Here is a 26,127-nt window from a genome sequence, read left to right as displayed (position 1 = left end):
GGATGCGGCATCCCGGTACAGTCAGCTAAATCAGCGGCTGAACATCGGTGGCGAGTCATTGGCCCCGATGGAGAGGGTCCGCAACTTAGGCGTCCTCCTGGATGAGCGGCTGTCTCTAGAAGAGCATTTGACGGCCGTCTCCAGGAGAGCGTTCTACCAGGTTCGCCTGGTACGCCAGTTGCGCCTTTCTGGACCGGGATGCCCTATCCACGGTTACTCACGCACTCGTGACGCCTCGCCTGGATTACTGCAATGCTCTACATGGGGCTCCCTTGAGGGGCATCCGGAGGCTACAGTTAGTCAGAATGCAGCTGCGCGGGTGATAGATGGAGCCCTCGTGGCTCCCATATGACACCTATCCTGCGCAGACTGCACTGGCTTCCTGTGGCCTTCGGGTGCGCTTCAAGGTTTTGGTGACCACCTTTAAAGCGCTCCATGGCATTGGGCGGGTTATTTACGGGACCGCCTACTGCGACCGAATACCTCCCACCGTCCGTGCGCTCTCACAGAGAGGGTCTCCTCAGGGTGCCGTCAGCGAGGCAATGTCGTCTGGCGATGCCCAGGAAGGGCCTTCTCTGTGGGGCTCCCACCCTCTGGAGCGATCTACCCCCGGACTTCGTCAGCTTTCGGACCTTCGGACCTTCCGCCGCGGGCTTAAAACATACTTATTTAATTGTGCAGGACTGAGCTAGATTTTAAATTTTGGGTTTTAAATTGTGTTTTATTTCTATTTTTAATTGGACGGGCTTTAGAATAAGTTTTTTAAATGTTTTATATTGTATTTATATTCTATTTATCTGTTTTTAGTGCCTGTAAACCGCCCTGAGTCCCTTGGGAGATAGGGCGGTATATAAATACGATTAAATAAATAAATAAAAATAAAATAAAATAGTCAGTTTGATTTCTATACACTCCTTCTAGTGACATCCATGCACAGAGAAATCATTTTGGCTGCTGGAAGATAATGAAGACAAGCTATGAAGAAATCAGTGAAGTGGCAGAAATTGGTAAGTTGATCTGCTTCTTTTGATTTCTTAAACCACACAATCCAATTATATTTTTTTCTTTCATGTTTCCAATGTTGTCATTCCAATCTCCAATCACAAGCAGCACATCTTACTGGCATGTTCTGTCAATTATAAATTGGACTTAATCATAAAGTCACTTTTAGATGATGGGCAGCACACAAATTAATAATTAAATGAATAAAACTCATCAACCTACTTCTGCATCAGCGGTTGGAGCTTAGTTGAATGATTATCATACTAGAGTGTTGTTATTTTGAAAAGATTGGTTTTAAAGGATACACAATCCCTATTTCAAGGATGCTATCAGTATCCAATGCTTAGTTTTAGATAGAGATAATAATAAACATTGTAGTTTATTATCTATATATATTTGAGCAGCGTGGTGGCCTAGTGGTGAAGATGCTCACCTCCCACTTGGAAGAGTGCAATCCTAGGTAGCAGTATATATTTCTCTCCTAGGGCTCAAGGAAAAAAAAATCTGCTGCTAACTGCACATGGCGTCAGGAAGGGCATCCAGCCAAAAAACATAGAAAAACAACACAGCAAAAATTTGCCATTAATAACAGCTTTTCCATATCGGTATCTCTATCCTAACAAACATATTTACAAAAACCCTAATTCTATATAAAAACTACAACGTTTAATACATTGTTGAAATGTATTTGTTATATAAATGTACTACATTTTGAAATTGCACACAGATAATAAATTTGAATAGAATTTAACTTCAACATTACACTTTACAGAGTGATATATAGATAAAAATTATCTTATAGATTTGTATACACATCCTGAGTATTTTTCAAATAGCCACATGTTGATTTGCTCTTATTTCTCATTCTTACTATTTCCAAAAATGTGGGCATCCCAAACTATTAAGGCCCAAGGTTGACTCAGCCTTCCATCCTTTATAAGGTAGGTAAAATGAGGACCCAGATTGTTGGGGGCAATAAGTTGACTTTGTATATAAATATACAAATAGGATGAAAACTATTGCTAACATAGTGTAAGCCGCCCTGAGTCTTCGGAGAAGGTATATGTAGGTCTTACCTACATACAAACACCCGCGAAAACCTCAGAAAACAAATATATATATATATATATATATATATAGGTCTTTGGTTGTTCGGGTTTTCTCCCGTGTAAGATTGGAAGTGTCTTGGCGACGTTTCGACGAAGTCTCATTCGTCATCTTCAGGCTTCAGCTTCGTGCTTCTGGGAGCAATGTGTGATCGCAGCTGTTTCTTCCTTTTAACTGCTAGTGGGGGTTTGAACTGATTGGGTGGGAGCTTGGCTGTGCTCTGATTGGATGGGGGTTTTTCTGTGCTCTGATTGGATGGGGTGTGTCGGGTGTTGGTGGGGGCTTGGTTGTGCTCAGTCTAGTCTGTCCTGCAGGGGATTTGAGCTGGTGAGCTGCATAGCTGTTGTTTGGCTTTGTGGTCGTGCTACATCTTCATAGTGGGTGTCAGTCTGCTGCATGAATGGATTGGAGGGGTTTGAAATGGCTAATGTTGCAGCTGCGGTCTGGCTTCTGGTCCTTGGTCGTGCTTCATGATCAGTGTGGGTTTGGGTCTCCTTTCTGTGCGGTGGTGACATCCTGTGTGGACCTTGTGAGTGTGGGTCTGGTGTCATTCCTCGTGTTAGGGACTCGTTTGTCAATAAGGGCGGGTTTCCAAATGGCTGGTAGGCGGGAGGTGTCATCTCGTTTGTTCATGCTGTGTGGGCGTTTTTCTATCTCAATGGCTTCTCTGATTATTCTGTTGTTAAAGTGTTCAGTTTTGGCGATAGTTCTGGTCTTTTTAAATTCAATATCATGTCCTGTGACTTTAAAATGTTGGACCAGGGAAGAAGTTGGTTCCTCTTTTTTGAATGAGTTCTTGTGTTCTTCAATGCGTGCACTTATTCTTCTGTTGGTTTGTCCAATGTATGTGGTGGGGCAGGCGGTGCATGGGATTTCATATACTCCTTGATTTTCTAACTCAATTTTGTCTTTGGGGTTTCTTAGATGCACCCTGCACTTTGGGACAAATCCAAACAACTTGCCGTCTGGAGAGCCGAAACACAGACCACCCTCAAGACAGACACGCACACCAACAAACTCCGAAGACTACAAGAACGCCAGAAACAAACCCCTCCACCCTCACAGCAACACATGAAACAAACAGTGCATAACATCTCAGATAGGATCCTCACCAAAGCTGAAACCGATGTCCTTTCCAAAGGATTCAACTTTGCAGTCACTCCCAAATACATCCCCACCGAAAACATATGCGGAGTTGAAACCAGCCTGACCAAAATCAACCCCGATGACGCTAACAAAATCAGACTCGAGATCTCCAACATCCTCTGCACCAGCAAGCCACCCAAAAGCAACTTACCCAAAGAGGAACAGACAGCACTACTTAACCTGAAAAAAGATACCAGCATAATAATCCTACCAGCAGACAAGGGCAACGCCACGGTGGTTATGAACACATCTGACTACCAAACCAAATTAACCAACCTACTCCAAGACCCTGCATACAAGCCCCTAAACACAGACCCCACCACCTACCTAGAAAAAACCACTAGATCCAAAATAAAAGCCTCCCCATCAGCGAAGAAATCCAACAAAGAATCATTCCCAGAGAAATCATCCAGATGCCCTAAGCTCTATGGCCTCCCAAGATACACAAAGAAGGAACCCCCCTCAGACCCATAGTCAGCCCCATAGGCTCACCTCTACAAAACCTAGCCAAATTTCTCGCCAAACGACTACAGCCCTATGCAGAATCCATCACCTCACACGTAAAAATCTCATTCCAGTTCATAGAGATCATAAAGAAACAAAACTTACAGCCCAGCGACCTACTCGTGAGCTTTGATGTCATATCCTCTTCACCCAAGTGCCAATCAAAGAAGCCTTGACAGCTATCCAAAACAAATATAACCCCCCCAAGCACATCCTAGATCTGACCAACCACTGCCTATCCAACACATACTTCATCTATAATGGACAAAAATACAAACAAGTAGAAGGAGCACCCATGGGATCACCCCTCTCACCTGTCATTGCCAATCTCTACATGGAACACTTTGAAACCCAAGCACTAGAAAAATCTGATCACAAACCCAAACTCTGGCTCAGATATGTAGACGACACCTTCATAATCTGGCCACACGGGAAAGAAAAACTTGACAACTTCCTCATACACCTCAATAGCCTACACCCCAAAATACAGTTCACCATGGAAACAGAAGTTAATAACCAACTTCCCTTCCTGGATGTCTTAGTCTACAGAAAACCCAATGGCTCCCTAGGACATACCATACAACACACACAAATCGCTATCTGCACGCACTCTCACACCACCACCCAGCACAGATCAACTCCGTAGCCAAGACACTCATCTCCAGAACAAAATGCTTAGCTGATGAACAACACCTAAAACCCGAACTAGACACTCTCACTAACGTACTAACATCCAATGGATTCCAAACAAATAAGATTACCAAGCTAATCCAAAAAGAACCCCCCACTAAAATCCAAGACAGAGAACAAGAAAACGGCACAGCCCTCCTCCCATATATAAAAGGCACCACAGACAGAATCAGCAAGATCCTCCACAAACACAACATCAAGACAGCATTCTGCACAAACAGAAAAATATCCACCATCCTAAGAAACCCCAAAGACAAAATTGAGTTAGAAAATCAAGGAGTATATGAAATCCCATGCACCGCCTGCCCCACCACATACATTGGACAAACCAACAGAAGAATAAGTGCACGATTGAAGAACACAAGAACTCATTCAAAAAGAGGAACCAACTTCTTCCCTGGTCCAACATTTTAAAGTCACAGGACATGATATTGACTTTAAAAGACCAGAACTATCGCCAAAACTGAACACTTTAACAACAGAATAATCAGAGAAGCCATTGAGATAGAAAACGCCCACACAGCATGAACAAACGAGATGACACCTCCGCCTACCAGCCATTTGAAACCCGCCCTTATTGACAAACGAGTCCCTAACACGAGGAATGACACCAGACCCACACTCACAAGGTCCACACAGGATGTCACCACCACATCCACCCAGAAAGCAGACCCAAACCCACACTGATCATGAAGCACGACCAAGGACCAGAAGCCAGACCGCAGCTGCAACATTAGCCATTTCAAACCCTCCAATCCATTCATGCAGCAGACTGACACCCACTATGAAGATGTAGCACGACCACAAAGCCAAACAACAGCTATGCAGCTCACCAGCTCAAATCCCCTGCAGCACAGACTAGACTGAGCACAACCAAGCCCCCACCAACACAGGACACACCCCATCCAATCAGAGCACAGAAAACCCCATCCAATCAGAGCACAGCCAAGCTCCCACCCAATCAGTTCAAACCCCACTAGCAGTTAAAGGAAGAAACAGCTGCGATCACATTGCTCCCAGAAGCACGGCTGAAGCCTGAAGATGACGAATGAGACTTCGTCGAAACGTCGCCAAGACACTTCAATCTTACGGGAGAAAACCCGAACAACCAAAGACCTATATACAAACATCCGTGAAAACCTCAGAAAACAAATATATATATATATATATATATATATAGGTCTTTGGTTGTTCAGGTTTTCTCCCGTGTAAGATTGGAAGTGTCTTGGCGACGTTTCGACGAAGTCTCATTCGTCATCTTCAGGCTTCAGCTTCGTGCTTCTGGGAGCAATGTGTGATCGCAGCTGTTTCTTCCTTTTAACTGCTAGTGGACTGCTAGTAACTGAACACTAGTTAGTAGTTAGTTAGTAGTTAGTAGTTAGTTAGCTAGTCAGTAACACTAGAACTGAACTAGTAACTAGTTAACTGCTAGTAACTGAACACTTTAACAACAGAATAATCAGAGAAGCCATTGAAATAGAAAAACGCCCACACAGCATGAACAAACGAGATGACACCTCCCGCCTACCAGCCATTTGGAAACCCGCCCTTATTGACAAACGAGTCCCTAACACGAGGAATGACACCAGACCCACACTCACAAGGTCCACACAGGATGTCACCACCGCACATCCACCCAGAAAGCAGACCCAAACCCACACTGATCATGAAGCACGACCAAGGACCAGAAGCCAGACCACAGCTGCAACATTAGCCATTTCAAACCCCTCCAATCCATTCATGCAGCAGACTGACACACACTATGAAGATGTAGCACGACCACAAAGCCAAACAACAGCTATGCAGCTCACCAGCTCAAATTCCCCTGCAGCACAGACCAGACTGAGCACAACCAAGCCCCCACCAACACAGGACACACCCCCAGCCAATCAGAGCACAGAAAAACCCCATCCAATCAGAGCACAGCCAAGCTCCCACCCAATCAGTTCAAACCCCACTAGCAGTTAAAGGAAGAAACAGCTGCGATCACACATTGCTCCCAGAAGCACGAAGCTGAAGCCTGAAGATGACGAATGAGACTTCGTCGAAACGTCGCCAAGACACTTCCAATCTTACACGGAGAAAACCCAACAACCAAAGACCTATATACAAACACCGTGAAAACCTCAGAAAACAAATATATATATATATATATATATATATATATATATATATATATATATATATATATATATATATATATATATATATATATATATATATATATATATATATATATATATATGTAGGTCTTTGGTTATTCGGGTTTTCCAGCGTAAATTGGAAGTGTCTTGGCGACGTTTCGACGAAGTCTCATTCGTCATCTTCAGGCTTCAGCTTCGTGCTTCTGGGAGCAATGTGTGATCGCAGCTGTTTCTTCCTTTTAACTGCTAGTGGACTGCTAGTAACTGAACACTAGTTAGTAGTTAGTTAGTAGTTAGTAGTTAGTTAGCTAGTCAGTAACACTAGAACTGAACTAGTAACTAGTTAACTGCTAGTAACTGAACACTTTAACAACAGAATAATCAGAGAAGCCATTGAAATAGAAAAACGCCCACACAGCATGAACAAACGAGATGACACCTCCCGCCTACCAGCCATTTGGAAACCCGCCCTTATTGACAAACGAGTCCCTAACACGAGGAATGACACCAGACCCACACTCACAAGGTCCACACAGGATGTCACCACCGCACATCCACCCAGAAAGCAGACCCAAACCCACACTGATCATGAAGCACGACCAAGGACCAGAAGCCAGACCACAGCTGCAACATTAGCCATTTCAAACCCCTCCAATCCATTCATGCAGCAGACTGACACCCACTATGAAGATGTAGCACGACCACAAAGCCAAACAACAGCTATGCAGCTCACCAGCTCAAATTCCCCTGCAGCACAGACCAGACTGAGCACAACCAAGCCCCCACCAACACAGGACACACCCCCAGCCAATCAGAGCACAGAAAAAACCCCATCCAATCAGAGCACAGCCAAGCTCCCACCCAATCAGTTCAAACCCCACTAGCAGTTAAAGGAAGAAACAGCTGCGATCACACATTGCTCCCAGAAGCACGAAGCTGAAGCCTGAAGATGACGAATGAGACTTCGTCGAAACGTCGCCAAGACACTTCCAATCTTACACGGAGAAAACCCAACAACCAAAGACCTATATACAAACACCGTGAAAACCTCAGAAAACAAATATATATATATATATATATATATATATATATATATATATATATATATATATATATATATATATATATATATATATATATATATATATATATATATATATATATATATGTAGGTCTTTGGTTATTCGGGTTTTCCAGCGTAAATTGGAAGTGTCTTGGCGACGCTTCAACGAAGTCTCATTCGTCATCTTCAGGCTTCAGCTTCAGGCTTCAGTTTCGTGCTTCGTCATCTTCAGGCTTCAGCTTCGTGCTTCGTGTTTCGTGCTTCGTGCTTCGTCAGCTTCAGGCTTCAGTTTCGTGCTTCAGCTTCATGTTTCAGCTTCGTGCTTCTGCTCCCAGAAACACGAGGCTGAAGCCTGAAGATGATGAATGAGACTTCATCGAAACATCGCCAAGACACTTCCAATTTTACGCGGGAGAAAACCCGAATAACCAAAGACCTACATACAAACACCCGCGAAAACCTCAGAAATATATATATATATATATATAAAATTTAGTTTCTTCTAGTGTGGGTAGCACTGAATTTAGTGAACTTACCTCTCTAGAAGCCTGGTTCTTTTTAAGGACTACAGCCTTAATATTTTCATATTTTGATACTCCTCCCTCCCAATTTCCTTGTTTTCTCTGCTTTAGGCTAACTTAATGCTACAAATAGGATGCACACTTCCAGGTTCAATCCAGTTTGTTTATTAAAAAGTCCCAAAATACAGGAAGCACTGTATCTGATTTTTAATAGAGAAAATATACCCACTGACTCATACAAATCAATGTGAAAAAAATGCAATAGGATAAAATTAATTCTATTTTGGCACCAATCCTTTATGTATTTACCTTAGAGTAAATCACCAATGAATTGGATCTAGATTCATTCATGCATAGAATAAAATCATTGGAATCAATCCTTATTATCATGAGTAACACAAGTTCCATTAATGGGAGCTATTTCTGATAAATTATGCCAAGATTTGTGCATCTGTTTTGCATCTAATGAAATAAAACAAGGAGTGCAGTGTTTACACATATGCTGTTCTCTCTGTGATGACTTAGTTCTTCACATTCTGATACACTGAACAATTTTGTTGCTGGTTCATTTTGTAATTTGTTTCTCCATGAGCCAAGTACCATGTATGATAAATGCCACTGCCATAGACCAATAAATTTAATATGAGAATCCCGAATGTCAGAATTATATCTGTACTACAATAACAGCGTGAACTTTTTTCAGCAGCTCCTGGAAAATAGTTACAGTTTTATTGATCTGAACTTTCTGTGAATTCAAATTCTCAACATTATTTACAGATAGGTGCAACATTATCTCAATAGTTTGTCTCAAGCAGTAAATCTATAACCCCACATCCAGCAGCTACATCTAGTGGGGCCAATGGCGAGGGTCCCTGGCTGTTGTATGCTGTACTTAATAAGTACAGGCTTACTTCAGGTATCTAATTATACATGTAAAAACGTTCCATTTTTAGTCACCCTTATCTATGCTGGAACACAAGTAAACATGTATATGCATGCTGTTGGAAAGTCAGATCCTATCTCTACTTGTAGATTATTCTTACTCACACAACCCGATCACAATTCTTGTCTTTCTGTCTAGGATTTTAGAAGACTGGTGGTACAGCGCAGGGTATTTCTGCTGCAGGGAAAGACCCCTCACACCACTTAAATTTACACACGTTGAGAAGAACTTTCCGAAGTTCTTTTTAAATAACTGGATACGAACAGTAATAATCTTTTCTATCACATTCGATCGCTTTGGTGGAACAGCCAATGCCATTATTCTATTATAACAAAACAGTATAAGAAAACCATCGGAGGTACCGGACTTTACAACAGGGAGTAAGAGTGGCTCTTTACACCTCAACTTCTACGTCCAGCTCTGGCGACCTCTATTAAGACTAGAAGCTTATCCCAAACACCGCCCCCCAGAGAACCGACCTGGACCAATAGCAACGTCCTGCGCATATAAGGGCCTCGCCTACTTACCCCGGCGAAGAGACCACTAGGAGGCGGTGAGCGTTTGTATCATTCGCGAAGACGCGTTTGGCAAAAGCAGCTGCACTGATGGCTACGGTGAAAGAGAAGGCGGCAGCTTTGAATCTCTGCGCGGTGTACAGCCCCGCCAATAGACCCCCAGGTAAGGCTGGATTCCCGGGGTATGTTCCAGAGGGCAGGAAGGGGAAGCCAAGGATTCGGGGGTTTTGTTTTACGGAGAAGGGTAAAGCTGCTAGAGGCAGAGTGTCACGATGAAGCGAAAAGAAAAGAGTAAGGAAACTCGACCGGTCGGGACGGATTCTTTAAAGCTGGTGGTGCTGCAGGGAAGGTAGAATTCCCTTGTTTTGCTCCCGCGCTTGATGGTAAATAAGGACGGGAGAGAACTTTCCGTGGGATTGGGGGGCTAGTTCATTTCTCTGCCCCGCTGCTCCGAAGAGATGGGTCCCCCGGTCGTCTGGTTCCCTGCCCTCTCCGCAACCCGAATTGGTCGTGGGGAAGGACCCCGCTGTTGGTTGCCCCGATGCCCTTCCTTGCACGGTTTCTTTACGTCTTTCTTGTCCGGTGGGGAGAAAGGGACTGGCCGGCCCTCTGTCTACTCCGGGTCACTTGGAGTTGGATTGCGGGGGAAGGGCTCCGCCACTTCTCCATCCCCTCCGCTGCTTTGGGCGAGGTGGTAGCACAACATGCAGCGCTTGTTGCCGGCTGGGGAGGATGTGTGCTTAGGCGGACTCCCTCTAACCTACTTCCCAGCCCTGCTATCTTAGCGCAGGGTTTCCTTTATTGCTTTGGTTTCGCGGTTCCTCTCCGCCGTGTTAATTCAAGGAGAAAAGCAGAGATTATCTGGTACTTCCTGACGACCTTCTGGTTAAGAGAAGGGGCTCCGGGCTTGTCAATTTCTCCCTTTCCCATAAAAAGTTAAGAATGGTTGCCAAAGGTGTTACCACACCCCCTTTTTTAAAAAAGGGATCAATAAATGATTGTTTATATTAAGCTTGAAAAGCTCTGTACCTTTGCCGCTACTCTTTGGGGAAGTTTTAGGAAATGAGGTATTTTCTTCCCACTTTGGGGAGAGCAAACTAGGAAACGCTCCTGACTGAGATGTTGCTAACCAACATAAGCACGGTAGTAGTTATACCAAGAACACATTTTGCAACAGTGCCTGATTTCTTCTGTAATCTTTCCAATACCTCCAGGCCATATTCACATATGGCCCTCAGAATAGGTTTTGCAATCTGCCTTTCGAGGCTTATCTCTATCTACCCTGTTTTTGTGGCGGTCCAGGGTTAAATTTTGAACAATTGGCAAACCAAGACACATGCACACAAAAACTAGTTCCATTTGTTTAAGCAGGATGCCTCTAGGTATATTACTGTGATTGCCCTGATAAGAGTATATTTGAAAGGTGCTATTTAGAGGTTTCAAGGTGAGGTTTCCATCCTCCCCAGAGCTGACTCCAGCCACTTTAGCACCCTGGGGAAAGTCATATTTTGCTGCCCCTTATGATTTGGCTCATCCTCTGATGTTGTTAGGAATGGCAAAAATGCATCCTCTCGTGTTGTTTTTTTCCCCTTCAATTTTTTAGCTTTATAGTCATGATTTTTAATCTCTGGACAGTTTTTTTCATGGACATTTTCACCCATTTTGCATTGTAATTTCAATTAAGTTTTTCAGAAGTCTTTTCAATGTGGTACCCCTGGGCCCCCGTGCTTGCTTGGCCTTAGCCTAGAGCCAACCCTGCTCCTAATTGTCAATATATCAAATGAATAGAATATTTCTTAGAAGCACTTACAATAGTAGCCTACAAAAATTATTACACCCTGACAGTTCCTGTTAACAATTGGATAGATATGCCCATGTTACACATGTCAGAGGAATTCATTTTAATGTGGATGATAATTATAAGTTACAAACAATAATTGTAATAAATTATTACAATCATTTTTGGGGGAAATATGTTACAACAATTTTAATCTTAAAAAGAACCTGTTGTGCTTTTTGTTGCCAAAGATCTTAGATCAAAACAGCATCCTTCTATGGCACTAAGTTATCTTATTATATGCTTATGTATTGCCTTTTATTCAATATTCCCACAGTGCAATGGTCTTTTGCATACTTTTTAACAAAAGAAACACCAATGACAATATATAACTTGTTTTTCCTAAATATTCATAGTGGGCTCAACATCTGCGGTGTGATTTCTCCTAAATGGTTGGACATTGGTTCAATAACCCATATTGACTGGGGATTGTAAAAACTGGTATTAGCCTACTTCAAACAGGTGTCTGCATATTTTAAGTCTTGAAAATTGAGGTAGCCATATTTATTTATTTATTTATTTATTTATTTATTTATTTATTTATTTAATCAAATTTTTATACCGCCCTATCTCCTGAAGGACTCAGGGCGGTTTACAGCCCTATAAAAATACAAATATAATACAAGATAAAACACTAATTAAAAAACTTATTTAAATAGGCCAAAATTTAAAATTACAATTAAAATGATAAAACCCCATTAAAATTAAATTTAAAATTAAAATTCTAGTCCAGTCCTGCACAAATAAATATATGTGTTTTAAGCTCGCGGTGGAAGATTCGAAGGTCAGGAAGTTGACGGAGTCCTGGGGGAAGTTCATTCCAGAGGGTGGGAGCCCCCACAGAGAAGGCCCTTCCCCTGGGTGTCGCCAGTCGGCACTGCCTGGCAGACGGCACCCTAAGGAGTCCCTCCCTGTGAGAGCGCACGGGTTGGTGGGAGGCAATCGGTGGCAGCAGATGGTCCCATAAGTAGCCTGGCCCTAAGCCATGGAGCGCTTTGAAGATAGTTACCAAAACCTTGAAGCGCACCCGGAAGGCCACAGGCAGCCAGTGCAGTCTGCGCAGGAGTGGTGTCACATGGGAGCCACGAGGGGCTCCCTCTATCACCCACACAGCCGCATTCTGGACTAACTGGAGCCTCCGGGTGCTCCTCAAGGGAAGCCTCATGTAGAGAGCATTGCAGTAATCCAGGCGAGATGTCACGAGAGCATGAGTGACCGTGCATAGGGCATCCCGGTCCAGGAAGGGGCGCAACTGGCGAACCAGGCGAACCTGGTAAAAAGCTCTTCTGGAGACGGCCGTCAAATGGTCTTCAAAGGACAGCCGTCCATCCAGGAGAACGCCCAAGTTGCGCACCCTTTCCATTGGGGCCAATGACTCGCCCCCAACAGTCAGCCGCAATTGCAGCTGACTGTACCGGGGTGCCGGCATCCACAGCCACTCTGTCTTGGAGGGATTGAGCTTGAGCCTGTTTCTCCCCACCCAGACCCGTACGGCCTCCAGGCACCAGGACAGCACTTCGACAGCACTTAGAAAGTCATAATCGTCCCAGCCAACGTGACAAGAATAAGTGATATGGGAAGCTGAAGTATAGCAACCTGTAAAGCAGTGGTGTCAAACTTAAGGCCCGTGGGCTGCATCCGGCCTACAGGGTGCTTAGATCTGACCCATGGGGGCAACCTGGAAATAGAAAAGGACTGGCCTGAGGTGCCTCTGCCAGTGAAAACGGGGCGCAGGGGGGGCCGCGCAGGGTTTTGGTCGGCAGAGTTTTGCCTGGCAGATTGCTGCAGGAGGCATCCGTCCCATCTTCCCCCACCCCCGGCTAGCCCGCAGAGGACAACTACAATGCTGATTCGGCCTTTGAAGAAATCCAGTTTGACACCCCTGATCTAGAAGGAGAGAGGAATATTACTAGAATTCAATGCTATCCAGTCAAATGAGAGTCCAAAAAGTTTATCTGGCAGTTGCAAGCAAATCACCAGCATCTTTTTCTCTTTCTCTTCCTCTTCTCTCCTCTCTTCTCCCCTCCTCTTCTCTGGGGGCCTGTAGGAAGATTTGAAGAGCCAAATTTAGTTCATGATAAGTGCATCAGGTATTAATTTCATCTCTTAAAACACATAAACCATCTCCTCAGAATAATCCATAGCTCAGCCCAGTATGCCAAGCAAAATCTCTTGTGCTCCAATGGCACTAAAGCAAATTGATTTTAACTAATGCCACCTTAAGTGATAGAGAGAAAAGATTCAGATGAATAATTTATTTGCTAATCCCCATTTGGAAAGGATTCTTTAAAATAAGGAGTACAGGTAGTCCTCGATTTGCAACACTTCATTTAGTGACTGTTTGAAGTTACAACGGCACTGAAAATAGTGAATTAGGACCATTTTTCACGCTTATGACCATTGCAGCATCCCACTGGTCATGTGCTTTACATTCAGATGCTCGACAACTGACTCACATTTATGACGGTTGCGGCATCCCAGGGTCATGTGATCCCCTTTTGTGACCTTTTGACAAGCAAAGTCAATGAAGAACCCAGATTCACTTCACAACCTGGTTACTAATTTAACAATTGCAGTGATTCACTTAATAAAATGTGGCAAGAAAAGTCATAAAATGGGACAAATTCACTTAACAAATTTTTCACTTAACATAAATTTTGGGCTTAATTATGGTCGTAAGTTGAGGACTACCTGTACATTAATTATACTTTTGAGAAAGGAAATGCATCTGCTAATTCATCTTCTGTATTACTTTTTTTTAAAAGAAGAACAATACATAACATACATTGACATAAAACATATATTCCTTCTTTACATCAGCTTCGTTTCCTTATTCTTCTCATATATTTTTTTTATTTGCATTTATATCCCGCCCTTCTCCGAAGACTCAGGGCGGCTTACACTATGTCAAGCAATAGTCTTCATCCATTTGTATATTATATACAAAGTCAACTTATTGCTCCCTCTTGTTTCATTTAATTATACTTTTCTTTTTTGTCCCGTTCTCTCTTGTTTCTTTTTATCTTCTGTCCTATCTATCCTTCTAACTATTCATTTTATTTCATACATTGCCATTTTATATACATGTATATATAAGCTTTTCACCTTTTTTCATCATCTAGTATTTCTAGTCTCTAGCCAATTATACAATTTGTTCCATACTATGTAATATTCTGACTCTTCTTTTTCTTTTAACTCCTTTGTTAGTTTATCCATCTCAGCACAGTCCAAGATTTTCTCCATTTCTTCCTCCTCCATTTATATATTCTTGTTTTCCCACTTCTGTGCGTATGCTATTCTGGCAGCTGTTATTATATGTAGAATTAGGTATCCTATTACTTTACTGTATTTTGTGTTGAATATTCCCAGCAGGAAGGTCTCTGTGTCTCCAGTCTATATGTTGATTAGTTATTTCTTCCAGCCACTTTTTAATTTTAACCCAGAATTTTTTGGCTGTTGGGCATGTCCACCATATATGGTAATACATTCCATATACCTTTTCACACTTCCAACATAATGTGGAACTTTTTGGGTAAATATTAGCAAGTCTTGCAGGTGGACGGTGCCATCTATAAAACATTTTCAACTGGTTTTCCTTGAATGCCACTGACATTGTCACTTTTATATTTGTTCTCCACATTTTCTCCCATTTCTGTATTGCTTTATAAGGCTTCAGCTTGGCACAGAAACCATTTGGACCCACTTATGTTTGGAGCAGCATTATCCACGCACTTCAGACCCAAGTTGAAGTGAAAAAACGACGTCAGAATCTGAAATGTTATAATGACTGTTTTATTGGCTCCGACGCAGTGGATGTTGTCTACGCCCATCTTCTCCAAAACAAATATTTTGGTGACACAGATATTAATCGGAGTAAAGTTGTACGCGTATGCCAGGCTTTGATGGACTACAAGGTGTTTGAGGCTATTCCCACCAAGGTCTTTGGAAAAGACAAACGATCTGTGTTTGAGGATAGCAGCTGCAGCCTCTACAGATTCTCAAATACAAGGAATCAAGTGGACAGTCTTTGCAGAAGACAGCATGGGTATTTTATACAGCAAAGGTCTGTATGAGAATGCTCAAGATGAAATATTAAAAAAAAATAGAGAGGAACTTACATTTTTTTCTGGTTGTATGCATCTTTCTAACTTCTATGCCCTCCCAGTTGTATGGCAGTACAAATCTCATAGCAAAGCGAGCATGGATCTGTTGGAATTAAAACAGCTGTTTTGTAGAACATCTAGAGCAGGGGTGGGCAACTATGGTTCCTTTACAACCTGTGGACTTCAACTCCCAGAATTCCTGGGCCAGCCACAGGTTGTAAAGGGTTCATAGTTGCCCACCCCTGATCTAGAGGGGGAAATGTATATTAAAGAATTGCATCTTGTTATGTGCCTAGAAGTAGCAATTTAAAGACCATTGAAGCAGGGGTGAAATTTACTTACCTTTGCTACCGGTTTGCAAATGTCAGCGTGTGCATGTGCTTGCTACGCTCGTGCGTACCTCCTCCACACATGCACAGAACCTTTTGTGCATGTGCAGAGGGTCAAAAAAGGGATGTGATGAGATCTGGGTGGGTGGGCGGAGCCTCCCGCCACCAGCGCTACCGGTTCACCCAAGCTGGATAGAACCAGCTCAATTTCACCACTGCATTGAAGTGTTTCTATGAAGTGTGTTTCATAGCTGGAGAGGCAACCCAAAAAGGACCATAGCTTTGGTGCCACTAATCTGAGTTCAGAAAGGAGACACTCATAAAAGTGTTTCCAAGGAATCTCTTTGGCTGACTACGGTGGCATTAAACGTTAATAACATATCCATAAAGCTACCTGACTTAGCAAAGTAAACCGAGATTACAATTTGATATTAGCAAGCTAATTTATGAGCATTGGCAGGTGGTACCGATTTGGATCTTGTATCATTACAGTCCATCACAACCACTAAGTATCTTTAGTCAAATTGCTGTTTTAACTTCAGTTGTCCATCTATATATTGAAAATAACTAAATACTTAAGTGAGAGACATGATGCTTAAAAGTGAGAAAGCTTGCAAACTATTTTGCATAATATAAATGTTGGCAATAAGTATAGACTCTATTAACAATTTATTCTTGGAAAATGAATTTGTTAGTGATCAGAATGTCCATTATGGATAATGAAAGAGCCAGTCTGGTCTAGTGGTTAAGACACCAGGCTTGAAATATTTGTAAAAAAAGATGGGATACAAATAAATAACTGCACATATGTAGAATTGTTTTTTTAATACATGTCCATACATAATCCATGTGTTAATTAATGTAAGGTGGATTAATTATAAAGAGCCAGTTTGGTGGTGTAGTTAAGGCAACAGGTTAGAAACTGGGAGACCAAGAGTTCTAGTACCACCTTAGGCATGAATTCAGCTGTATGTTCAGACTAGTCATTTTCTGTCAGTCTTAGAAAAGAGGCAATGGCAAATCACTTCTGAAAAGCCTTGCCAAGAATTGGACATGGCTGAATGGAATTTTAAAAATGCAACTATGACAAAAATATTTTTTAAGGGAAGCGTTCATGTATATATCCATTGGAATTAAAGTACAGAGGTTTGGCATTTGTGTATAGAAACAAGATCTAAATATTGCTATCAGTACTTATACTTGGATCTTCCATTCCTTTTTTTTTTTTTTAATTACAGTCCGGAAAAAAGATTATTACTTGGTACATCATCAGTGAGATCAGAAAGTTTAGAGAATCTCTTGGAAAACCTGAGTCTAAAACCTGTTAATTCTCCTCAAGTAAATCCTTCCTCACATTTGTCTCGTCAAGGTAAGGGGATAGTCATCAAACTACCACCAGCAATGCTTTTCCGTTTCTTAAATTGGAGACAAATAGAAAATTAATCTCTCTTTCATCATGTCCACTATAAAATGCAGAGCTCCAAGCAAAAGAACACGTGTGTGCTTGAATTCTTCACAGCTGCCAATTTTCTCATAAGCCTGACAACTCAGATATCTCTTCTGCAGTATGGTCTCACATCATGGTTATCTTAGATAGAATGAATCTATAACACATTAGAAAAAAAAAAACAGATGGTACCCGAGAATAATGACAGCCTAGATCACTAGTGAATAACCTGCAGCTTTTTATGTAATCTGGAAACAATTCAGCGGGTGAATAAAATAGTATGTTCATACTAGAGATGGGAAAGGGAGAGTTGTAGTCTCAGCTCCTCAACAAAACCAAAGATTTCCATTCATGCTAAAGACACTCGTGTCTCCTTCTCCAGCACTTGCTACTGCTTTTCCTTTTTCAGTTTTTAAAAACTAGAGACATAAGTTTTTGAAGGAATAAGGAATTTACTACTGTGGCTTTGTCTCCTATTTTGTGCCTGACTTGTGGCTCAGTTAGCAAACCACTTAGAGACCAGCAATACAAATAGTCCATTCTTCTCAAGCCATAGCTGGTTTAAACAAGATGATTGTAACATGTGGCTGCCATGTTCTTTCAATCTGCTTCTTGAACAAAAAAAAAAATCTGATACCAACTTAGTAGCTAGTTCTATCATTTTTTGTGTTTGTCTGGCTTTGCAGATTGCTCCGAAAAAATGTAGAAAACCCCAAACAAGTTCTTTGTTTAGTACTTCAAGTTAAGGGTGTCATTGTTCTAGCTGGAAAAATGTTAACAAGGGTTTCTTTCTTTTATGCATCCTTATTAACATGATTTACGTGATTGGTTTTCCCATCTAGTAAGGATCTCTGGCAATTCAAACACGAAAGAATGTAAAGCATTTTGGATGCATCGAAGTCCTTACTGTTTGCCGCATAAATCTCTATTGGTTATCATCTTTTTTTATTCTGAAGTACTTTTGTGGCTGATAGTAAACAGGAATAAATTATTTTAATGTTCTCTACGGAAGAAGAGTCAGTCACCACAAGCAAAGACTGCAACATTGGATTACATTTCTCGATCATTATATATGTGTTAATAATTTCGTTTCTGCCTTTCATTTTTCCTAGTCATTAATGAAGTCTGGGGAGAGCAAACTATTGCCCGTCTCCTGCAGCTAATAGATCTTCCATTGCTTGATTCTTTACTTAAATACCACAAGATTGGATCCCAATTTCCACAAACAAAGAAGGAACCTGAACGTAGCATCACAAACAACTATCTTGACCGAGAAATTCTGAAAGCTTTTGGTGATGCTCAGTAAGTATTTATGTATATATTTGTACAAATAGGAAGGCAAAAATCTGATTTATCAGCACATTTTATTTGCCTTCCTAAATGAACAATATTTTTTTTACACAGCAAAGGACGAGATTCAAGTATAGAGTAGACATGGGCAAACCTTTTGTGATTTGAGGCCACATTTTTAATTTTGGAGAGTTTCGAAGGAGCATAAGAGACATCCCTGGCCTTTTATGGCCTCTGGGGGAAATGGGACTGAATGAGGACCTTAAAGAGAATTACAATCCCCCCCCCCTTTTATAAAATCCACCGATAGGAAAAAACTGCTGTACTGATTGGGAGATCATTAAAATTTCGGCCACATTATAATATTTCTTTTTAACTTCTTTTTAATGTTTATATATTGAATTTTTACTTGGCTGTACACCGCCCTGAGTCCTCCGGGAGAAGGGCGGTATAAAAATCGAAATAAATAAATAAATAAATAAATACATGTGTATATGAGTGATGAAAACAGTAGGGTCCGGGCACCCATTTTGTCCCTTAAGTCCCTCTGCCAGTTCAGAAAGCTGAACACATTGGCTTTTCTGTCCTGAAATATTGCAGAGGTCTTGTGGGCCATATGTGGGGTACAAAGTGCTCACTTCTGAGTTGTGGGATGGGTTCTCCTCCTCCTCTGTCATTATCTCTGTCCAAATGTGCCATGCTCAGTGGCTTATCTTCTTTAAGCAGAGATCCTTTCATTATTGTTCCTTTGGCCCTAGCATGTTCTCTTGACTTCCAGTAGGACTTATTCACAACAAAATGTTATCTGCAGTAAAGCCAGTACTATAGTCAATAGAACATTATAGGCATTATCTTTTTTCTAGGGCAGATGAATGGCTTTCAGCAGCAATTGACTGTTTGGAATATCTCCCAGATGCCATGGTGGTTGAAGTAAGCCGCAATTTACCTGATCGGCCTGACAAAGTGCATGTGGGGAAACTGTTGTTGTTTGATACTATTGGAAGGTATTACAGCCAAAAAAAGGAACCATTGCTAAACCATGTGCCTGAAATCCACCTGGGAATTGCTGAGTTGCTAGGTAAGTGAATGGATTTAACACACGTTGTAAAAAGCAAAGTGTTTTGTCATACAAATTTGTCATGTATTCCCCTCTCCTCCTTGTGTTGATCAAACGGGGCCATCCAGAGAAAAGCAAGTATCCACGGGATCACCATCATATTGCTTCGATTTTGAAAAGCGGGACAATGCACAAAGATTTACTTATAAAGGCAATGCAAGAGTCCTAAATGCAGGCTGTTACTTTTTTTTTAATAGTCTACGATGTGATGGGAATAAAGATGGCAGCCAGTTTGGTCTAGTGGGCAAGGCAACCACCCAGGACGTTGTGAGTTCTATTTCCATTTTAGGCATGAGAACTGGCTGGGCAATCTTGGGCCAATCATTCCCTCTCAGCCCAACTCACCACACTGGTTGTTGTTGCAGGGAAAATAGGAGCAGGACCGAGTATTAAATATGCTCGCCACTTCGAGTTACAAATAAAAAAAATAAATAAGATGGGGTAAAAAGTCAGATGTGCATTAAAAATATATCTATTCAGTTTCAACTAATCAATTCTATCTTGCTTCATATCCACATATTGCACTAAACCATGCTTTGTTTTACCATAGTTTTTAACGTAAACTACAGTGGCCATATTACATAATATGCTAAGTCCTAATCTATGATTTAAAAAGCCCAGTCCCAGACGTTACAGCAAAGCCAAAATCAAGCAAAAATGATCAATTATCACAGTGTGAAATCCACTCTATGTGAGGGACAGTGATAAATAGTGAATATGCCAGTTTTTCAATATGCAGCGTTGCAGGATACATTCTCCTACCAATGCAGTAATGTTATCCATATATCTATGGACATTCTCAAGTCATCCGGGTCATTGTTGTCTCAAAGGTTCTTTTCAAAAGGCAACTGGACTTTTTTGTTTGTTTGTTTTTTCTTTGAAGACATTTTGGTTCTCATCCAAGAACTTTCTTTGGTTAACAGTGATACTTACCTTTGGGAGGCAACCTTTAGCTTTACCTATATCACTGTAGAGTCCTTTGTAACAAGCAGAAGATCAGTGACATTTTTATATACAAAGGTAGTTCCCAACATACAGCTATTCATTTAGCAATTGCTTGAAGTTAAAAGGAATTGAAAAAAGTGACTTACAACGGATCCTCGTACTTACGACCGTCTCAGCATTCCCCAGTTATGTGATCAAAATTCGAGCCCTAGGCAACTGGCATGTATTTACAATGCTGCAGAGTCCTGGGGTCACGTGGTCTTCCTTTGTAGACCTTTACAACTGGCTTTCGACAAGGAAAGTCAATGGGGAAAAATGATTTGCTGAATGATCACCTTAACACTTCTTAACAACTGCAGTAAAACCCTGTAAAAGCAACCATCTCTGATTGCCTCTGGTGGCTCAGCAGACTAAGTCTGTCTGTTATTAACACAGCTGCTTGCAATTACTGCAAGTTCAAGTCCCACCAGGCCCAAGGTTGACTCAGCCTTCCATCCTTTATAAGGTAGGTAAAATGAGGACCCAGATTGTTGGGGGCAATAAAAGCTGACTTTGTATATAATATACAAATGGATGAAGACTATTGCTTAACACAGTGTAAGCCGCCCTGAGTCTTCGGAGAAGGGCGGGATATAAATTCAAATAAATAAATAAATAATTTCCAAGTCTGAATGCCATGATACCACTATGATCCTAACTAAAGCTATCTTTATGCCTGCAGGTCATGTTTTGGCATGAAATACTTAACCAGGACTTTTATGTATTAATTAATACCATTAATTTCTGAAGTGAAGCAGACAACAGTCAATATGTGGATAGCTCATGTACTCCTTATAAGGGGAAACTTCCATAATGAACATTGGAAATCTATAACAATGTGATAGGGATTTGCCAGCAGATTCATTCTGCCAGTGTGTCCTATTGGCAGTGGTAGTTGTGTTATTTATAGCTAACAAATAACTAGGATTCTAATTAAATCAAGAAGCTGTGAGGTTTGATAAAGGGACCATTTACTGAAATATTTATGATCTTATTAAACATATTATTTTAGTAAAAAAATTTGAAGTAAGTTCTGGTGCAGATTAGGGGTGAAATCTACTTACCTTCCTTACTAGTTCAGAAGTGCATACACCGTGCGTGCGGGCATGCACAAAACCTGCGCATGCGCAGAAGGGAAAAATACATTACTTCCTGGTTAAAACCAGGAAGTAATGACACCTGGGCGAGTGGGTGAAGCTTTGCTCCGCCATCGCTACCGGATTGCTGAACCACCAGCCACGATCGCTACCGGATCTCTAGATCCGGTCAGAACCGGGAGCATTTCACCCCTGGTGCAGACCATGAAAAAAAAATGAATATTGATTTAATCAATCTGATCTAAATTTATGTTTCCCATGTTTCATCTTATTATAAACTATTATATAGTTTATAATAAGATGAAAATGGCAAACCATGCATATGTTCATCAATCAGTATTTAAATAAAAATGCAATGTAACACTTTGGTTTGGTTTTCCCTCCAGTTAATGGAAAAACTGATCAGGCTTTGGAAGCCATTCAGCTCTATTTAAAATTATTGGATAGCCCTGCAAGAGAGGAATTCAGAAAACTGCTTTATTTCATGGCCGTGATAGCTCAGAATTCTGAACTTAAGCTACAAAGTGAGGCAAGTACTTCATGTGTGAAACCTCTTTATGCTCTTTGGTGACATGGGGATGTGGATAGAGAACTTGTGGACCTTCAGATGTGCTAAACTACAACTCCCAACAACCTAATCTACAGCAATCAATATAGTAATTCAGGAACATCCGGAAGACTTCAGGTTCCTGAATCCTGTGTTAGACAATGGACTGTCCCAGTGTCAATGATTAATAGCTGAAATCAAAGACTACAGTGGTACCTCAGTACATGTTGTTAATTGATTCACAGAGGTGCAAGGAGTACTTAAAAATGACAAGTCCCAAACTAACCATGTGACCCTTTGTTTTGGCCAGGAAAAAATTCGTCTGTCCCTTTTCCTATGTCAGCAACATTCCCATCATGGCTGACTTCCTGTCTACCCTCGGTGGCCATCCCCCTCCTTTTGCAGCAACCTTCTCAGCATGGCTGACTTCCTGTCTGTTCTCTGCTGCCGTCCCCTTCTTCCTATCACAGTATGTCAAGTACTAAACAAACACTAAGTACTGGAACAACATTTTCACATCAAAATGCATCGAGTACCATATTTGACAGGTTTTGAAGCAATCAGCTACTGAGGTACCACTATATATAGGAAAAGATCACAATTATACATGGCAGCATCATTCCTCCTGAGAAGAGGAACAGTGAAGTGAGAAGGTGACCTCAGCATGGATTTCTACACCATGATTACGAACTTCTAATATTGCCCCAGGAAAGCATCACAATAAGCTGGCTGATGTAGTTTAGCACTGGAAGGGAGACCATGGGAAGAATGCAAAGCATGCTTGCATATGGGTGGCCTTGAAATAAATCAACCTTATTTGCATAATGTTTAAAATTGCTTGCACTTTGCAACTATGGTTGACTGCCCTTTTACAAAATGGTCAATTTACTAAGACTAAAAGGCATGCATTTGAAAACTGTTGAGTATCTATGACAATTATAGCTATAGTAAATAAGGTGGATCTATCAGTAGAAACTTGTAATCCTTCTGCTTCTCTTCCCCGCCCCCCCCGCCTCCCCCCCCCCCGGTTTATAGAGTGAAAACAGGATGGTTGTGAAAAGAATGTTCTCCAAAGCCATAATCAACAATAAAACATTATCTAAAGGAAAAACAGATCTTTTGATTTTATTTCTAGTGGACTATCAGAAAGACGTTTTAAAGGTAGGTATCCACAAGTCATTTTCTCCATACTATTATGCGTAATGTATTCCATTCTTAATAACTAACGTTATTTTATTTTGTTCAAGATTTCAGGGACGCTACATAAAATGGTCAGCGATAAGCTTCTGGCTATACAAAGAGGCACAGATTCCAGCCTGAATATGGGTAAACTTTATTTCCATAAGCTTTAGTCGTGTTAATAATAAACTTTAGTGTGAGCTGCTCTGGGCATAGTCCACTATGAAAATGAAGCTGCTAAATAAGCCAGTCTAGAAAAATCTGCTCTTTGGGGGGGAGACTGACATTAAAAGTAAATAAATTTATCAATATGGGCTTTGCAAAACTTTACATGATGTTTTCAACCTATTCAGAAGAAGTATTGAATATTTCAGTGCTTATCATTTTCTAATACTAAACGTCCTAAACTTCATGGAAAGAGAGTTGGGATTAGTTGGGCAACTTGACCCCTTTGAGAGTAAAGTACGTTTAAGCAAGACAGATCCTCCATCTTTATCCAAAAAATTTGACATTCCAGAATCACTCTATGAATTGTAAGTAGGGGAATATTTTGAAAACATTTAAAAAAAACCATTATAAGTACCTCAAATGTCTATGATATATTTTTTTAATTTTTATTAAACATTTTTTAAAAAACAAAAATAAATTTTTAACAATTTTTTCTTTTCAACAAGTTCGCGTCAGTAATGAATTTTTACTTATGCATTATTTTCTCCCATATTCTAATGTATCTTTCATACATATACTTCTAATATTCGTTTATTTATTTACATATATACATGTAAATAACACAATTTCATTTCTGCAATTTTTGTTTCCTCATATTTGTTCTTGTATTTCTACTCCTGTTTCAACCATTATTTGATCTTTCCTTGCCTTTTATTTCTTTCCTCTAGCCATTCATACCATTTCTCCCACACTAGGTAATATTCTGTTTCCTCTTTTTCTTGTATCTCCTTTGTAAGCTTATCCATTTCCACACATTCCAAAACTTTTCTGATCAAATTGTCTTCAGTTGGTATATTGTTTTTCCAATTCTGTGCGTAAATTATTCCTGCTGCTGTGATTATATGAATAATTAAATACTGTATTTCTTTTTCATATGACCCTGGAAATATTCCTAGTAAAAATGTTTCTAGCCTCACCTCTATTTGTTCTTTGGTTATTCTTCTAATTGTGATTTAATTTTGCTCCAATATTATTTCGCTTTGTGACAGGACCACCACATGTGGTAATAGGTTCCCTTTTGCTGTTTGCATTTCCAGCACATTGGCGAGATATTGGGAACATCTTTGCCAGTCTAGCTGGTGGCAAGTGCCACCTATAGAACATTTTGTACATGTTTTCTTTATAGGATATAGACATTGTCAGTTTATAATTGATATGATATTTTTAAGAATGAATTTTATTCCTATTCCAGGATATACTTTTTGCCAGAGGCTTGATGAATGTGAGTATCATTTCAGTGCCAAAAAAACTACAAAAGAGGAATTGGTGTCTCTACTAAAAACTATTGATGAAGACTCCAGTCTCTCCACCAAGGAACGCAAGAAGTTGCTAGATCAGTTCTATACTAGTAATCCAACTATCTTTTTGCAGTATTTTGCTGAGAGAGATGTTCCTGTGTGTAATGGTAGACTTGACTTCTAAAAATCTGTACTTTGTATCTTTATAAAATTGTTTTATATTGTACTTAAAGGTGTTATGTAAATAGGAGTGGACTCCACCTGTAATACCACTATTTAAAAACAATAAAACCTATTGATTCATATTCTAAATAGTGAGAAAATAGTATTTCTCCTAAATGTATGGGAAATATATCATCAAAAGCTGAAAGCAAGTATCTTTTGACCTCCTTTGTGAACACAAGCTCTTTGAGCAGAATGCAATTCAGAGAAAAGAAATATAATTGAATTGCTGATGGTTTTAGTCGTAGTATACATTCTTGTTACAGTCACATGACACCTGGCCAAATATTTTGCTTATGGCAGTGTATCCAATTTATTGTCATTTGATATATTCCAGTAGCATGCTGAAGTACAATTGGTGCCCATGGCAGACCTGGTCAGGTGAGTGGTTGACCAGTACCACAACACACTAGCTCAAAATAAGCAATCAATCCTTGTATTTGAAACCCAAATGACTGAAGGAAAAGCAATTTACAACACATTAAAACAACTGCTGAACCTTTGTAACTTTCTTTGTTTACAACCTTGAAACTGCAGATGAAAGTTACCATCAACACTTTTTAAACATGATCATAATCTATGCGATACATAGACAAATTTATACCAGAAATCTGTTTTACTGTGGCAAAGCAAGCCTTTAGGTTCCTTCTCTAATTAAAGAGTAGTTGTAAATCACCCTTGGTGCTATACTAGTAGTTCTGTCTTTACATGGAGAAAACAGTTGTATCAGTGTGGGAAGATTAATGTTGAATAAAAGGAAGTTTAGCCAAGTGGAAGTAAAAGTTTCCAATATATCCTGTGAAAGTTGTTCCATTCCAGGAAACTTCTACGCTCAAATGTCTTTATATTGTCAATGAGCCATGGTAGCACAGTG

The 26,127-nt window shown here is 40.6% G+C and overlaps 1 protein-coding gene across 2 annotated transcripts; it reads left to right on the top strand.

Annotated features, from left to right (window-relative positions):
- The first annotated feature begins 885 nt into the window (after nucleotides 1–885).
- On the top strand, nucleotides 886–25,348 carry DEPDC7 (DEP domain containing 7). Of its 2 annotated transcripts, XM_058160687.1 has the most exons (10): nucleotides 886–1,007; nucleotides 9,259–9,798; nucleotides 15,142–15,535; nucleotides 17,143–17,273; nucleotides 18,464–18,653; nucleotides 19,505–19,719; nucleotides 22,226–22,368; nucleotides 23,422–23,547; nucleotides 23,634–23,712; nucleotides 24,986–25,348. In XM_058160687.1, the coding sequence occupies exons 2-10, from the start codon at nucleotides 9,726–9,728 to the stop codon at nucleotides 25,213–25,215; spliced, it is 1,581 nt and encodes a 526-aa protein (XP_058016670.1). In that variant the 5' UTR covers nucleotides 886–1,007; nucleotides 9,259–9,725; the 3' UTR covers nucleotides 25,216–25,348. The 2 variants fall into 2 exon arrangements, with proteins under 2 accessions (XP_058016670.1, XP_058016679.1); XM_058160696.1 differs by lacking the exon at nucleotides 886–1,007 and having other exon boundaries at nucleotides 8,081–9,798.
- Nucleotides 25,349–26,127: the final 779 nt, after the last annotated feature.

Source organism: Ahaetulla prasina, chromosome 1 (genome assembly GCF_028640845.1).
Source record: "Ahaetulla prasina isolate Xishuangbanna chromosome 1, ASM2864084v1, whole genome shotgun sequence".
NCBI lineage: Eukaryota > Metazoa > Chordata > Lepidosauria > Squamata > Colubridae > Ahaetulla > Ahaetulla prasina.
Note: the sequence above shows the minus strand (reverse complement) of the source record. Positions and strands in the feature narration are given on the sequence as shown.